The sequence below is a fragment of the Hippopotamus amphibius genome, chromosome 3 (assembly GCF_030028045.1).
Source record: "Hippopotamus amphibius kiboko isolate mHipAmp2 chromosome 3, mHipAmp2.hap2, whole genome shotgun sequence".
Classification (NCBI taxonomy): Eukaryota; Metazoa; Chordata; class Mammalia; order Artiodactyla; family Hippopotamidae; genus Hippopotamus; species Hippopotamus amphibius.
The window spans coordinates 49470129-49488123 of record NC_080188.1 but is presented as its reverse complement, the minus strand read 5'-3'; the positions used below and the strand labels follow the sequence as shown (position 1 = coordinate 49488123).

General features: G+C 41.6%; 1 protein-coding gene across 1 annotated transcript in view; it reads right to left on the bottom strand.

The window, feature by feature from the left end:
• FRAS1 (Fraser extracellular matrix complex subunit 1) overlaps positions 1–17995 on the bottom strand; it is a 505547-nt gene that overhangs the window by 210902 nt on the left and 276650 nt on the right. Inside the window, exons 11-14 of the mRNA XM_057725661.1 lie at positions 16162–16197; positions 14618–14765; positions 13027–13170; positions 11361–11495 (exon numbers count right to left, since the gene is read on the bottom strand). Of these exons, the coding sequence (XP_057581644.1) occupies positions 11361–11495; positions 13027–13170; positions 14618–14765; positions 16162–16197 (463 nt within the window). The remainder of the gene's footprint in view (positions 1–11360; positions 11496–13026; positions 13171–14617; positions 14766–16161; positions 16198–17995) is intronic.

The window sequence follows — 17995 nt, the reverse complement described above, 5'->3', positions numbered from 1 at the left end:
AAACCCCCAGAATCCAGATTGATGCCTGGTATAAAGTCAGTATTCATTAAATGCACGTTAAGTGAACGTACAGCAGATGTTTTTCATTGGTTATAGGGGATTCATCCTATCAGTTACCTTCTACATGGAAATAACTAAGCATGAGGTACATTTGGAGCTGTAAAATTTACCTAATAAATGTTGAAGTCCAGATCTGCTCATGATGAGAAATACTTACGCTGCATCTACATCGAGTACCAAATGTGATGCTGGGCCTTCTCTTTTTTCCATCTCAAATCAAAGGCAGGTTCCATGGCCAGGCAGGAGAGCAGAAGGGATTTTTATTTCAACACAGGGTTATGCTGAGCTGTCATTTCTTTTCTTTTCTTCCCCCCCACCTTTTTTTTTGAGCTGTCACTTCTTATAATGACATACTCCCACTGTGTTTTGCAATTGATTTCTAATTTCTAACACTGAACATATGCTACTGCAGATAATCTCTTCTTGCGGGCTTATTTTACATGGGGCTTTTATTGCATTTGGGTTATTATGAAAAATAAAAGGTCAGTCCCTGACTTTTCACCATAATTTCTCTTAGTGATACATTTCAGCTCATCCAAGGTTTGAAGTGTATATTGTGAAAATTGTGGCAATAAATTAGAACAGAGGAGAAATAAGAGACAGCCATAGTCTTATCTCTCATGCAGCAGATAATTTATTTAGGAAAGCCCCTGATTTTTCTGGAGCATAACAAGACATGTGTTGGCTTGCTGAGCAATTCACTTCAAAATGAAAAGGAACAAATTACTCTTCTTTTGGCAACTCTATATTGAAACCCTACTCTAAAAATAACAAACTTCTTTTCATACTTGATAATTGTGAAATAGAAGATTACTGTAAAAAAAATTAACCTGTGCTACTTGAAGAATAAAAGGCGACCCTTTTCCAAGGAAATGTTAAAAGCACTTCCTATGAACCACTTCTTGTCTTCCAGGAAGCCTTCCCAGACCCCAGGCAGTGGACACAGACTCCTGTGGGCTCAGCCTTCAGGTCAAACTGCCCCATAGGAAAAAAAAAAAGGGCCTTGGATTCTTACCTTTTCCATAGTCTTTTGGAATAAGTTTCCCTTCCATTACCAGGGAATTAACACATTTGATCGGCAGGTGCTTTTAGAGTCATCAGTGAGGCTGTAGTTCAGATTTCCAAACTGCCACGAAGTTTTCACTCTCAACTACACAAAGCAGCCCAAACTCCGTGCACAAGCAGAGACATCATACACAAGGCAAATTCCTTCATAATGTCCCGTATCCAGGTCGTGGCAACTGCTAGCTATCATTCACGTCTCGCAAATGACTAGGAAGGACTTGCCAAGTTTTAAAGGATTATCAGGAGACAGTGGGTAAATTTCTAATAAGAAGCTCTTGTTGGACGAAAAAATGTTCTATCTTAAACTCAACTTCACTGTTCCTTGCTTTCCTAATCTGTAAAGTGGGAATAATAATATTTGTTGTACTTAACTCACAGGGATATGGTGAGATGACATATTGGAGAAAGCAGAGAATGTTGTACGTGATCATTTCAATGGCACAGCCGACAAGATCTAATAAATCTTGTTGCAACTAGAATCAAACGCAAAGTAACTATAAAGGGAGCAAATTAAAATGTAATGTAAGACAGGTTCACTTAGAAAGGGAGTGAAGGGAAGTAACAGAGCTCACAGAGATTTTTCCAGCAGTTACATAAAGAGGCTCCAGCCCTTCCCAGAGGCCTCATACTCTAGAGCTCTTTCCTTGTAATTGCTATAAAATACCAAAAAAGCCCTTTGGAAAGTGACTGAGAATAGCTCAGTGAAGCCCAGATGCTACACTCTCTTTTCCTCATCACAGCCACACCTGAGACCAAGGCGACTTGCCTAAGAAGCACGGATGCCAGACAAATCTAAAAGGAGAAGTTCATCTGAGTCATCACCATTTTTGATCCTTTTACTCCCATCTGTTTCTGTCCCCTACCAGGCTGGTCTCTGCCCTCAACCTTCCTTCCTGTGCCAACAGAAGCCTTCACACCTGACATTGGAATGCCTGGTCTCCACATGTTCTGAAAAGCCATATGTACTTGAGGGAGTTCATAACAGAAAAATAAAAATACACGAAAAACATCTTGAGCCTCATGAATACTCGGAGATACGCAAATTACACAGGAGAGCAGCAACTAGATGCAATGGATTGGATGTACACATTGCCACATGGTAGAAACAGTGCTTAGTGAGGGAAACAAAGTAAAAGAATGGTTCATGCATTGTAACAAATGTACCACTCTGGCAAAGGATGTTGGTAATGGGGAGGCTATGCACGTGCTGGGGCTGGGAGTATATGGGAAATCTCTGTACTTTGCTTTTCATTTGCTGTGAACCTAAAATGGCTCTAAAATTTTTAAGTCTTTAAAGTTTAAAAAAAGGAAAAGAATGAAATATTCACCTAGTAATACGTATGAATATTTAAAACACATGCATACAAAACAATAAGAGCACATACATACAACAAATCCACATTAAGTTGCATTAGAGTAGTTACTTAAGTGGGGAGCTGGGGAGAAGGGAAGTGGGAATAGGTTTTACCGGAACAAAAGAAGTAGACAGACAGGGAGAGAGACAGATAGATAACCAGGAGAATAGCCTGGCCCAGGCCAATGATGAAAAGGGGCCATGAATGGGTAAATATGATAATTCAAATTCCTTCATTTAAATCTCCAAAATAAGTATAAATAAACAAGACTGAATTTTACATCAATCAAATTGACAAATGTAATGAGAATCATAATACCTAGTGTTGACAAGGGTAGTGGGAGGTAGGTACCCTCATGTGTTTCTAGCAGGAGTGCAAATTCCAACTTTTTTAAAAGAGAGTAATATGTTAGTATGTGTCAAAAGCTTCAATATGTGCATAAATATACTTGGACCTAGCAACTACATGTTCAAGAATTTACCCTAATCAAATCTATTTACCATAATTTCTGTTAAAACTGTTTATATCATGGTTATTTATGATAATGGAAAAATGAGGAAGAAATGTCAAACAACAGAGACTTGGCTAAATGAATTCTTGCACAGTCACAGATGGAAAGTTATACAACAGCTTTAAAATGATGTTGTAGAAACATAATAAATAACATTGGGAAAGCAGGCAATAAAACTATAGAGAGAGAGTGTGATTTTACTTTTGAAAAATAAATGCATCGATATGTGTCTGTGTGCACAACACACACACACACACACACACCACACAACCCACACCCCACATAAACTAGGAAGACGTTCACCAAAATACTAACAGCCATGATTTGGGAGAGCTTGAGTCAGAGTTTTTCACTGATTTTATGTGCCTTGAATTTTACTGACTTTATTAGATGAATTCATTTGGTACTTAGGGGAAAAATTACTAAAAGAGAAAAAAAAAGAAGCCTACAGTCTTTTTCCCTAAGGCAGGTGCTGGGTAAATAGCTAGTTAATCTATTAACCACATCTGTGATACAGCTGAACGATTTACTCATCTTGGGTAACATATTTGAATTTTTATCAGGGTCTTCCGTACTCAGAGAGCTTGAACTGAAGGAACGACTTCCCAGCTGTGGCAGGTCCACATGGAGAGAGATTTACAAGTAGGCTGGCTTTTCAATGGTACATAAGTCAGAGGATAAAGGCAGACATGCGGCTTGCCAGGAACATTCCTCAGATTATCCTTTCCGCCTGCTGCTCCTCTACCTATGCTCCTAAAGCTACAACACAGCACACCCTGAGAGTTTTCAAATGCGGTGACCCCCTAGGCTGTGTCTGACACCTGAACAGAATTCTCAGATTCTACTCATCCACTGTGACCACTGGGAACTCTCAGCTGCTTGGATGCCCTAGGGTTTTCCTCAGCCCATGTTAATTAAATGGCTATCCATTTTTCCCATACCTTGAGTCTACTTGTCTATAGAAACTAAAGAGCCAAAGAAGGTACCACCAGCCCAAACCAAGCTTTTGACGGGTGAGTTCCCAGACTTCCCGGCCACACTGGGGCAACCTGTTCAGATCTGGGCAGCGATTAGCATGGAGGTGCTGGGTGCTCTGTGGGCAGCATGAAAACGGAGGGGACCAAATTGTACACTCTAAATATACGCAGTTTATTGTCTGTTAACTGTATCTCAATAAAAGTTCTTCAAAAAAACCCAAAAATGAAGCGGAGGGTGGAACAGGGAGGGTGCTGGGGTGGGGCATGGGGAAAAGAGAGAAAGAAGTACAAATGTGTGTCATACGGTCTAGCTAAATAACTGAGAACCCTAGGAAGTGGGCAGAAAGCCAGAAGACGTGTCACTACTTTGTAGTCCATAGCTGAGATATTTGGGGGTTCAGATTTGTCAGGAAGAATGGGATCTGTCTGGAAGATAAGCTCCCTTACACTTGTGGCAGGCCTTCTCTGCTGGTATGTGATACTTTTGTTCTGTCACCTGTCTTTGGCATACACGGCAAGGGCCTATAAGCAGACAGACAAATGCTAAACACAGCTAGTCACCTGCGAGAGCAGAGGTCCCAGGCAGCACACCACCAGCTGCTTTTTCCTTTCTCTCTCCATTTATCCTTTACAAGAATGTCCAAAGAGGGAGGGGATTTGGAATACCATTGTCATCTGCTTCACTGGGTCTAGTTTTCCCAGGAAACAAAGATTCTAGGAGGGCAATCCTGTTGTCCTCCCTCCTGAACAGCTTAAAACTCTCCATGGATACTACCCAAGTTCTAGTGACAGGTTTTTTAAGGAATCACCATTTCAGCACTCATAAGGCACTGAATTATCTTAGAGATGAGGTAAATGAAGACAAGAAAAGAAGGGTGGGAAAAATAAGATTCTGTAATTTTCCTGAGGCCACACCTAGCCAGGAATTGCTGTCAAGGAGCAAATAATAGAAGCTAAATGGAAATCGGGTCACCAGGAAGCCACAGTCTAGGCATGCCTGTACAATCCTACGCTTTCTCCGCTGTGCAATGGTTTAAATCACACTTTTTTTCAACCAAAAGTTTTTCCAGAGGGCCTTATACGCGCTTAGCATTGCAGGGAATTCAGAAGGATAAGACCCGTCCCTGCCTCAATAACAGTCACTTCCTATAACAGACCTTTTAAACTGTCTTTACAGCACTAAAAGTGATGAGTTCACATAATGGTAACTGTCTGAAATGATCTTATTTATTTAGTTATGTACTGCCACTCTTCTCCCATTGGGAACGTAAGTTCCTGAACCACAGGGCAGTTTTCTGTCAGTTCACTGCAGCACCCCAGTGCCTGGAACATAGAAGACCCTCAACAAATATTTGTTGCATGAACAGATGAAGGAGACGGGAGCATCCCTGGAAGCAATAAATCCCCTTTATAAGACACTCAGCAATTAAGTGAGAGACCATAATTGCTGTAGAATACCAGAGGCTTGAACATGCATACGATTTAAAGAGCAGAACAAAATGAGTGAAGACAGACGGGTAGGATGTGCTGGGCCCCCAAACTGAATATGTGATCTGGCAGTGAAATTGGGACTGACCCTACAATTCTGGGGGATGTTGGAGGGGCCGTGGAGGATACCAGCTTGCCAGTGGCTATCCCAACAGAACAAGGAGGGCCCCTGCTTTCTTGGGGATTTCAGAACATCCGTTTCATAAACGCCTTTGCCAAGAGGTTCTTCCTGGGCACGGCCAGGCTGGGCTCGGCCACAAGCAGAATATGATGCTGAGACCCAGCAAGTACTGCTTTGGATCCGGCTGCAAGGGGTCAGCGCTTTATGCCCACAAGTGGTTGGGCTGCTCCAGTCAAACAAAATTCCAACAAATAATTAACTTTAGAAATTCTTCTATTCAAACTACAGCTTTTAAATCTCAGCTAGGTCAGCATCCTATATGTAAATTTTACAGGTTTTCTTATAAGTTTTCCCTCTAAATATATCATAATATTGGCTAAGAAACAAATCATTCCAGATTCTCATCATTTAATGGAAGCATTTTTTTTTTAAAAATAAAATGATCTTCACTTGTTGTAATGAATACAGTAAACTGTTCTCTATATTATATTTACTTCTCCATAATATATAAAAGTTGTTTAAAATCAGACACAAAGGGCACAAAACCCTTTGTTTCCTAATGCAAGCTATTTGATATTCATTTGCATAATTTGAAAAATAAAGGTACAGATGTGATATAACAATAGCAGCCTTTTATTGTCCACATGCTATGTGTCAGTCAAAATATATATATATATTTTCAGACATCTTTTCTAACCTTCATATTAATGGCTTAAAGTAGATATTATCCGCATTTTATAGTCAAGGAAACTGAGGCTCGAAGTGGTTAAATGACTTGCCCAAAACCATACAGCAGTAAGTGACAGAGTTGAGATTCAACTCACACAAACCTAAAACATGTTCAATTGCTTGATTCTTTAAGTTTCAAAATCTAAGACCACACAGCAATCAGATACAGAATAAGCTGCATAGGTTTTGGTATTTTTATTTTTATTTTTTCACATCTCTTTTAGCAGCAGCCAACCTTGCCTGATTGCCAGCTCACTGCCAGCAAACACAGCCTTCTCTTCACGTTCTCAGGCCCTCAAGCAGTGGTCAATAGTGGAGGAGTCGGGGACAGAGAACAGGAAAGGATGATGGGAGGCAGAAATCCAAGTCTCCTAACGTACACGGAGGGCTGACAGGTGCCAGGCGCCATCCTAAACGACACATGTGAGCTCACTCATTTAATCCACACAACGATGCTATATGGCAGATGTTACTATCCCTGCTCTAGCCAGAAGCAACTGAAGCACAAACTTAAAGACTAGGCTGTTTGAAGTGACAGAGCCAAAACTGGAATCCAGGTGGTTTGGCTCCTTGAGCACTGTGCCACCCTCCCTCCCATCTCTGGGTCTGCAGCATGAAGGCAGCACCTGCCATGGGTACACACGGCTTCGTCCTCAAACATTTGCGAATGTTGGAAGTAGACAAGGCAAACACTGATACATATGTAGAAAGGGGCTAAATTGACTCAACAGTCTTGAGCTACCCATTTTAAACTAATCCTGCATGGTATGTGTTAGTTTGCTTGTTTTCACTTTTCTTCTTATGGGCTCTTATATCTGTGATTTGTGTGCACGATTCAATAGTCCCACCAGAGTAAAACACAGGCTGATTGAAAAGAGGGGCAAGACAGGCAAGGAAGAATGTTCTCAGGACAGGCAAGCTCACTCTGGATCCAGATTTAGATTTAATACCAAGGTTTCTAAGAAGAGGTAACAGAACCACCACTCTGGTAGAGAGAGTACAGTAAGTCCAGGACAAGTGGCACCTAAGAGCCATGGGGGAAGGGTGAAAGGTCATGTGGTGTGGGGGAGGGGAGGTAGGGCAAAGAGCATCCACACATGGGCCAAGTTTGACCATCAGGTTGGGGTTAAGAGATGGGCTGTTAATTCCTAGAAATGGGTCACAACAGGACAGGTGGCAGGAACCAAAGTAGAACCCCAGTCCTAGGACCCGATGTCCATGGGGTCAAGGAGGAATGCTGGACCAGATCCAGCTGGTGGCAAAAGAAGCCTAGGGGTTAGGGCAGAAAAGCCTGAGAGCCAGGCCTAAAAGGTGAGTTCTAGGCATTAAGACAGTGATTACTCCTTGGCCCTCTCTGCTGTGGGGAAGGGGCAACTTACATATTGCCTGCCTCCGATTCAGACTAGTATAAACACAGGGTGGCGCTGACCCTTCAGGCAAAGTGATCAAAGCATCAAACTCTCAAGTTGGGGAAGGCAGAGGAAATGAAGCAGTGACTGTGTGGGGCACAAAACGTGATCTATACTTACAATGCTATTCAGTTTAATCCAGCACAAGATTATAACAGTAATATTAATATATGCACACGTGTGTACACATTTGTAAGCATATGTGTGTATGTGTGTATACACTACAAAACAAGGGAAAAGGGACAATGATAAAGGCCCCTAAGGATGCGGTTCTCTGGCAGGACTCGGGCCCTTCGTTCACCCCTCCCTGGTTCACCTGCTCCTACTCTTTTACTGGAGAGTCATGTATCTACGTGCCACTTGGCTCTGCCCCAAATTTCTTACTCTGCCTTATATTCAACATGGCGAGTGTGAATATTAATCAGGTGATTTCTGGTAATGAGTTTCCTCAGCACAGCATTCACTTTCTTTTGGTTTTGATGGGTCAATAAAGTGGCAATTGATGCCAGCCAGAACATAAACGACCCTGCCAGGAGGAATCAATAAAGAAAAACCTGTTGTTATCATAAAATGGCAGGCTTATTTTGAAAAGTTTAGCACTTTCTGGAAGGGCACTGGTTGACAGACCGACTTCTAAGATCAATGGTGAAAAGTCACCAAAAAAGGTGTAAGCACAAATATTGCAAAAAATTCTGATAATAAGAAAGCTTATTTGGAAAGATTATTTGGGTAACTTCAGCATCGAAACAGTATTTGGAAATTGATCACAAGTTTATCTTTAAATTTTAAGATCATTCTCTTTCTCCTCTTCTCTCTCTCCTCTTGCTCTCTTTTTTCTTCTCATTTTATGCATAAAAATGCAACCAGCCTGAACTAAAGCAAATTGGTTTAATTCCCTGGAGGGAGCAGGAACAAATTTCCCAGCAACTTTCTACTAAGGCATTTGTGTATGGGTATGTGGATGGAATGTAGAAGCAGTCAGCTACGTAAACCAGTAATCAAATGAAACATTACCCATTTCAGAGTGCCCTGAAACAGCATTAACATCACCAATTAAAACACTGGGCTTGGGAGAAAGAAAAGTGGCCAAATAAAGAAAAGAAACAAAGTAAACATGTATATGGGACACGTGGCTGGGGTGGAGGTGGTACAGAGGGAAGAATAAAATCTAGGGGGAATTAATTCCCTTTCAAAAGCAAATCTGTTGCAGGCGTGCTAGCAGGAGGTCTCTTTGATGGGATAGAAGAAAGGAGTAAAGAATACATCCAATAATTTCATCAAATTGAAATTTCAGCAGTTTACCTAAATTGCCGAACCATTAGACACTTATAAAAGCGTCTGTATGTGCCCACTTTGAGCCTTTTCTAAAATAACAGGTAAATAGAACATGATTGTAATAAACATTAAGAGTTCTTTTTTATGGCTGAGACTTCTGTTGAAACACTGGTCCTTCAGGATCACCAAGGGGTAGGACATTCCTTCATCCCTCAAACACTTGTTCAACAAATGCTGCACAAATCTGAACCCTTCGTGCAGCCCTTGATGTTGGGGATACAGAAAGACAGAAGAATTCTTACACATCTCAAAGAGCCCCCAAGCCAGACTCAGAAGGCAGCGTGCTTCCATTTCCATAATGTGACTGCCTCCAGGCCCCACTATCCTCACATTCGCATGGCATACACAATACCAATGTTTCCTCTCAAGATGGTTTCCATAAAAACAATTTGGAGGTTCCTTAAAAAACTACAAATAGAACTACCATATGATCCAGTAATCCCACTCCTGGGCATATACCCAAAGAACACCATAATCCCAAAAGAAACATGTACCATCATGTTTATTGCAGCACTATTTACAATAGCCAGGACATGGAAGCAACCTAAATGCCCATCAACAAACAAATGGATGAAGAAGATGTGGCATATATATACAATGGAATATTACTCAGCTATAAAAAGGGATGAGATGGAGCTATATGTAATGAGGTGGATAGACCTAGAGTCTATCATACAGAGTGAAGTAAGTCAGAAAGAGAAAGACAAATATTGTATGCTAACTCACATATACAGAATCTAAAAATGGTACTGATGAACTCAGTGACAAGAACAAGGACACAGGTGCAGAGAATGGACTGGAGAACTCGAGGTTTGGGAGGGGGCGGGGGTGAAGGGGAAGCTGAGACGAAGCGAGAGAGTAGCACAAACACATATATACTACCAACTGTAAAGTAGATAGCCAGTGGGAAGTTGTATAACAAAGGGAGTTCAACTCGAGGATGGAAGATGCCTTAGAGGACTGGGGCGGGGAGGGTGGGGGGGACTCAAGGGAGGGTGGGGGGGGAGTCAAGGGAGGGAGGGAATACGGGGATATGTGTATAAAAACAGATGATGGAACTTGGTGTACCCCCAAAAAAATAATAAATAAAATTATAAAAAAAAAAAAAAGATGGTTTCCATAGTCCCATGGACTCTGCCTATGACCACGACCTGGACTGGAGACCGCCAGCAGCCTCCACTACAGAGGACCTTCACCTGACCTTGGAGCTCATTCGGCCTCCACACCTGATGAATACCACGCCCTTGTTGTCTTTCACCATTTTCCCTCCAAACGATTTCTCTGAAAATCTAACCAAGGACATGAAAGAAAGGAGCCTATCAGCTTGTCCTCAGACTGGCCCACCTCCCGCTTCTCATCACATCCCTGCCCCTCTGCTCAGCTGCAGAGCATCCACAGTTCCCTGGGATGACATCCAAGACCCTCCCTCTGACCCACCTGCCTCCTCTAGGTTACCTGCCGCTGCACATCCTGCCTTAGGTTCTGGGCACATCTGATTCCCTGTCTCTTCTCAAAGACACACTCAGGACTCTGCCCCTCGTCTTTGCTCTCACCATCCTCCCCCCCTTCATTTCTGCATTTAAAAAACTCTTTACACATTTACTCTTTTACTTAGACCCAAGACTATAATCACTATTGAAAAAACGGTCAAGTGTAAACAACAAATTAAATTATGACTATTCCCACCTCCAGAGATGGTTATGATATTAAGAATTTCAACCAGATCTTAATTAAAAATATAAAGTTGAAAATATAAACAGAAAAGTAGGTATATAAAGCTACTAAAGTAATAGATACTAGCATATATGCTAAATATGCAGGTACTAAAGTAGGAGTAAACTTAAATGCCTACTTTTGTTTCATTTGTCCAAGTTTATCACGATGTCTCTTTCTTATTTCTACTTCTCCCTCTCTCTTTAAGTGAAAATCAAGTTTAAAAATATATAGGTATATTTCCCCTTCATTTTCATTTAAGCCCTGTGTACTTACACCACGAAGGAATCTAATTTACAACTTAACACCAATCTGAGCCTAAGTATAACGTTCCTTAAACACTGTCCCAGTGCCCCAGGTGTGTGCAAAAGGACTCACAGAAATCATATCACAGGCACATCACTAAAGCACTGACAACATTAGAAAAACACTGTTTGTCAGCTCTCTCATCTACTGTTCTCATGCCATCAGGAATCTCATTCAGAATTTCTTCTCCTCCTTGAAGGCTTCTTACAGTTCTGGGTGGCCCTCGATGGCATGGGGGTGGGGGGTGGCTTTCTCAGTGGTTTGCCCGACCACGGCCTAGTCAGGAGTTACCTGCACAGGAGTGGTGGTCTTGGTAGAAGCCGTTCCCACAGGGGGACACGCACTGGCCATGCTGCATCAGCAGGGGAGGCTGGCAGGACGCGCACTCCAGCCCACTGGTGCACGTGGAGCACTGAGGCTGGCAGGCTGACTCGGGCAAGGTTGGGAGAGAGAGAAAGGGAACCTCTGATTAGTTCAAGGGCACCACCCTAGTGCCGATTCCTACATAGCCCAATTCTGAGGCTCTGGAGACACAGAGAACAAGAGAAAAACAGGAAAATAACTCCACCAGCCTTTATTTAGGTAGCACACATTTCACCCCAGGCACTATGAGAAGTGCTTTACACATGTGAATACATTTAATCTTCACAACAACTCTATGAGGTAGAGAGTATTAAGCCCAATGTTACAGATGAGGAGCAGGCTTATAGAGGTTAAGTAACCTGCTGGAGGTCAAGGTCACATGAAGCTGGCACTGGAAGCCAGGCAGTTAGGCTCAGGGGTGTGTGTTCTTTTCTTCTTATCCAACTGCCCCCAATATCTTTCTCACTCAACCATTTTACAAGAATATCCCTTATGGCAGAGAGAGATAACTTCCACATGGCTGAAGATTATGAATCAGGAGAGAGAGTAGGGAGAAGTGAATAATTACAAAAATAATAAAAGTGGTTGACCTTTATTGAGGTCTGACTATATCCTAGAAACTATTCTAGGCACTTTACATGTATTGACATATGTAACCCTCACAAGACCCTCCTGAGGAAGATACCAGTGCTACCCCCACTTTACAGGTGAGGACACTAAGGCACAGAGAGATTATACTCACAGCCAGGGTATGAACCTACACACTCTTAAACGGGTAATTAACCCCACGAGTCAGAGATAGGAGAAAAAGTAACTATGCTTTGGTCTCAACCAAGCCAAGTTCTCCCGAGTAAGATCTCCCTCCTAGATGTACTATGAGAATTCTGAAATGCACATGAACCCTTTCTGGATCCTCTGGTAACCCACAAGAGATAAGCTCTGTTACGAACTATCTGTGTGATATTAAGCAAGCCAGCTAATTCTCTGGCCCACAGATTCTCTATCTGCAAAATGAGAAGGTTCTAGTAAGTGATCTCAAAGGTCTATGTCAACTCTAAAGTTCTATCTTGGATTATATGAGGGTTTTTCTTTTTTTCAAGACTTTTTTTGATGTGGGCCATTTTTAAAGTCTTTATTGAATTTGTTACAATATTGCTTCTGTTTTATGATTTGGTTTTCTGGCCTCGATGCATGCAGGACCCTAGACCCCCAACCAGGGATCGACCCTGCACCCCCTGCGTTGGAAGGTAAAGTCCTGACCACTGGACTGCCAGGGAAGTCCCTATATGAGGGTTTTAATAAATGACACCAAGCATCCCAATGACTATCCTTGAAAGTCTTCAAAAGTGAAAAATCCAGCCATGACTACCTGGTGAGCATCTGACTGCCCCATTATCTATCTTCCCTGGTAAGCCTGGAAACACCCATCAAATGTTAGAAGAAAGAGACTTGCAAGTACAGAGGTCAAGTACCCCACAGATGACATTACTCCCTTCTAATGGTTTTTGGAAGTTGTGCATTTCCTGCATCATGACCCCATCCTGGACACCAGTAAGCGTCAATCCCCCTCTGGGCTGTCTGCCTGGAGCCGTACCTAAACAGAGAGCACCGGCTTGGTAAAATCCCAGACCACAGCTGTGCACACACTGTCCGTTTCGCAGCAACTTTGTGGGGTCCTGACAGAGGTCACAGTGGTCCGGAGACTGAGAGCAGGTCAAGCAGTCTGGGTGGCAATGAACTACAATCGAGGACAAAGAAGAGGAAAACTCAGTAAAGACCATATGATTTTTCTTACGTTCTTCTAACAAAGGTTCTGTGGAGTATATGGACCTGTATAGAACATGGAGAACAGAAAACTCTGGTCCCTATGAAAAAGGACCCGAAATAGCAAAGCTGATTTCAATGCAAGATTTCAAGGAATTGCTCCTTGTCTGAAATACTATCACTGTCTCCTGTATCTTTAAAGTGAAGACGGTAAAAACATTACCAAACCAGCCCTAGTAATGCTTCTACCTCCCACAATACCTCCAGAAACAGGAATGACTAACTCCACAATATTGTACAGATGGTTTAAGCAGATTCAAAAATTTATGATTTCCTAAGTGTTCTTCTTAACCTTTGATGTGCATAAAAGGTTAAGACATCAAACCCACACTACTTAAAAATAGTTATTGTTTTCTTAAAAAAATACAGTCAGTTTTCTTCTTTTTCTCCAAAATTTCAAATCTCATTCCCAGTAATTGGGGTCACCATTGAACCTAGTGGTAACTGTCAGCAAAAGATTTCTTTCAGGTTTCAAAGTTGTCAAGGACCTGATTTTCAAGGTATGGGACCTTATAATATGCTAAATATTTGTTTTGGAAAGTCCAGAGAGCCACTTTGGTGAAGGTAACATAATTAAACCCTAAAGTTGCCATCTTTTCCCGTGATAAACTCTTCACAGAAACACTGATTAGCCAAAATACGTTGAGTGCAACTAGTGCAACTGCCAATATGGAAACCTGCAATCCCCGGATGAAAGCAATTAATTCCGAAATATGAATGGAAGAAAATGCCCCTTCTCCAAGAGAGACTGAGCTTATGGGCAAATTACTGCTCAGCCAGAGCAACTCCAGTGCTTGCCAACAACTATTAACCAGAACTAATTCAACCCCAGGTGATTCGAAGGCAGAGTTGCAGAACAAGTAGATAAAATTTTCTTTTGGAAGAAATTAATGAGTCTTTAAACTTCAAAAACCCATTTGAGAACTCCAAAAGGAACCATCTGTTTAACAGTTCACCTCAAAGAAGTGAACATCCATAACAAACTTCCAGCAATTTTTCTTCCATCTTCAACAATGGAACAGTCCTAACACATATATTTGCTTTTACACATTTTCAGACATTATGTTATTTGATGTTCACGATAATTTTGCAAGGTAGATAAGGCTATTTTGTCAACAAGAAAATTAAGTTTCAGAGAGAACCAATGACTCGTGCAAGGTCACATACTCATAATCAGTTGAGTTTGGCAAATATATGGACAAAGATTAATTAGCATCATTTGTTAGAAAAATTAAGAATAAACAAACAAACAAACCCAGTGGGCGACTAAAGAAAAAGAAGCAAGGGATGGGAGGAGAGATCTCTCTCAATTATTTGGCAGCAAAAACATCTCAGCAGAAATAAAATGGACATGGACCCACCTGATGTGCACTCTGGACAGCACTGTCCCTTCACCACCTGAGCTAGTGTGGCCACCGGACACGGAGGACAAGAGGGCTCGTAGCAAGTTACCTGAGCCCCCCGGCACTCACACACCTGGCAAGGGCCATCCTCCCACTTCTCCCCCTCCTGCAGGAAACAGTAAAGAAGGACACTGTTACCAGAGTGCGGAGGTTCAGCAGACAGTTTGCTGGTGGAGAACGTGTAACTTCCATAAGAGGCAAAGTGAAGGCTCCTGACGGGCACCACGTCAAACCTAATTCTGAAATAGGACAGCAGCAGAAGAGCCCTAAATTTAAAAGGATAGTATCTCTCCTTCTTGGTTATAATTGGTTTATTTTAATGTAGAACCTAGGCAGAAAGATAAAGTGTGAAAGCATTCTGGGGCTTCCAGAATAAGGATGACGCATATAACACTTGTTTCTCAACCTATCTTAGCAAAAAAAAAAAAAAAAAAACGCAAGAGGGGATTACCATGCCATCTTTACAATAACAGTAGGAAGCTGTTTAAAACCCTGAATTCCCTTATTGTTACTACAGTAAGAGTAATACTAGGGTCATTGTATTTTTAAAGTGCTAGCTCTCCCATGCCCACTTTTAGTGGGCTGTGGATGTGCCACGGGCTTTCTCACACTAAGTATTCTTTCAGCCAAGCACATGATGGTAACAAACATTAATGCTCTGACAGAGAGTCCAAAGGGAATTATAAACAGCAATTCCTTTTTGCTTGTTGTCCTAGTCACACTGGAGATAGAAAGGAGACAAAGGTTCCTACAAGAACGTTTGGGGAGTGAAGAAGGTAAAACAGAAGAGAATAAAAGAGCATACTTTAAAACAACGCTCTGATAAAATGTTTATTAAGCCAGCTGATGTTAAGCATTCCAAACAGTTAACGTGACAGTATTTAGCAACAGTGAATGATAATGTTAGGAAAATGAGGAATATTATCTTGAGAAGGTAGAAGTGCTTTTCTTCCATTTCAAGGCAGACCGGATTCCTGGCCCCCTTATTCTATAACCTCAAAAATTGTAAGCTTGCTCACGTGAACAAACATGCTTGCACTTTCCCTTAAAAAGAAATCATCCAATGTTGTCCTGCAAACAACCTAGAGAGAATGAACACTCAGTGTCGCTTGGGAAACGAACACTCCCTAGACCCAAAAAGCTCTCTCTTCAATGCTTTGCAGTACATGACATTGTGCTGATGGTTAAACTGGGTTTTCTTGCCCAGAGAAAATGAGAAGAAGAAAATCATTACAAGAAAAGGAAAGGGCATCTGTAGGAGCTTATAGTTGGAGAAGTGTTAATTATCAATTGTGGAGGGAAACATGAGCTAAAGAAAAGGGGAAAAGTTCAATGAATCAAAGCCTTAGTTATCATTACAATTCTTAATTCCAGACCACATTGCCATCAAATATGACTGTTAAAAAAACTAAGGCATTAAGGTTCCCCAGGACAGATTATGCAGATAATTGCTTAAAATGATTTTATACATATCTATGTACATACTAAAACTCCATACTTACTGGAATATGTTTAACTTTACTCACATTTGAGGACATCTAGGAACAGAGAGAAACAGAAACATATTTATTATTACAACACTAAAAACACCTTTAGGCTGATCTATTCATTTTTTTTACTAGGAAATATCCATTCTTCCCCAAGGAACAAGCAACTTCATTCACTGGTTATGAGTAGAAATAAAATCTATCTACGTCAACAAGAAGAGCATACCAATATGATGTGAAGACAACATGCCCAGGAAATATATTTAAATTCTTATTCTCACTTTGGGCTGGAGTATTTGGCTTCAATTCCTCTCAATATGAAGGACTTTGCAGTCAAGAAACCTAAGCTTGTAAGAGCAAATTCTTGAAACTTATGTGGTACTGGAGCATCATTAAACAACTTGCTTTTGTTTAATTCCACTGGCCTTAATTTACCTCCAAAAATGGAAAAGAAAATTAATACTGTGATTGAGAGAGAAAACTTGAATTCAGTATTTATAGGGAAAAAGTAACCTCCTAAATTCTCAGGAAACAAGGATGACTAAATGATGAAATATCAATATGAAACAAACAATGCCAACAGCATGATAATAATTATAATCATACTAACATTTTTAAGCTTTTTTATATGCCAGGTGTTATTCTAAGTTTATACATATCGTCTCAATAGACCAGTGAGGTAAGTACTATTTTCATCTCTATAACTGGGATTAAGTAACTTGCCCGAGGTCACAATCACAGTCAGTCAGTATGTGGCAAAGTAGGGATTTGAACTTAGAGCCTGAATGTTAACCCTACACAATACTACATGCCCAGTTTATACAAAACACTGGCAGGTTGACAGATGCAATTTACCCAAATAGCAAGGGACAAGGGTGTAGGAACCAGTTCACAAATCAAAGCACCTAATCCTAATTCTTATAATCCCATTTTGATTGGTCAATGAAGCAGTTGTATTTATGATCAACTGGCAGATTTTTAAGAACACATTGAATTTATCAACATTCCAAGACCCCCATGTGGAAAATAAGGGCTATATAAATAGAGCAAATTTGAAGAGATTAAGATAAATATTTTTTCCCTTGGGGTATATAATAAAAGAAGTACTGACAGGGGGAGAAATAAAACCTTAGCTAATAGAGTTTCGCTCTACATCCAATCTATCAAAATCCTTTCAGTTCTACCTGCAGAATAAATCTAGAGCCTGACTGCTTTATATCACTGCCTCCTAGACCAAGCCATCACCACCTTCCCCTGGGCTATTGCAAAAGCCTTCTAAACACACCATCCACTTCCAGCCTGGCCCCCTTCCGTCCCTGGCCCACGTGGCAGCAGACCCATCACAGCACTGCTCTGCTCAAAACTGCCCAGAAGGTCCCATCTACGTCCATCGGGGTAAAACCAGGGTCCAGGCTCGACCTCATCGCAACTCCTCTTCCCCTCATTCCCTTGCCTCTAGCCAAACTCACTTTCTTGCTGATTCTTGGGCACGCCAAGCACACTTCTGCTTCACTGAGTTTTTGGTTTGCTGACCCTTCTTCTGGGTGTGTCCCCCACCCGTCCCCACGGCCCCCGAGACATTCTGGCTCGCTCCCTCACGTACTTCAGGTTTTGCTCACATTTCTCTTCAGAGAGGACTTCCCCAATCATCTGATGTAAAAGAGCACCTCCCTCCCCTCCGTTACTCCCCAGCTGCTTTATTTTCCAGACAGCACCACCTGACACGTGTGTTTGCTGTCTGTGTCCCCACGCTAGAACGGAACTCCCTGAGAGCAGGGACTCTGCCTGCTGTGTCCGCTTCTGTACCTGGCACACAGTAGGTGTGCAATCACGTTTGTTAAACAAATGA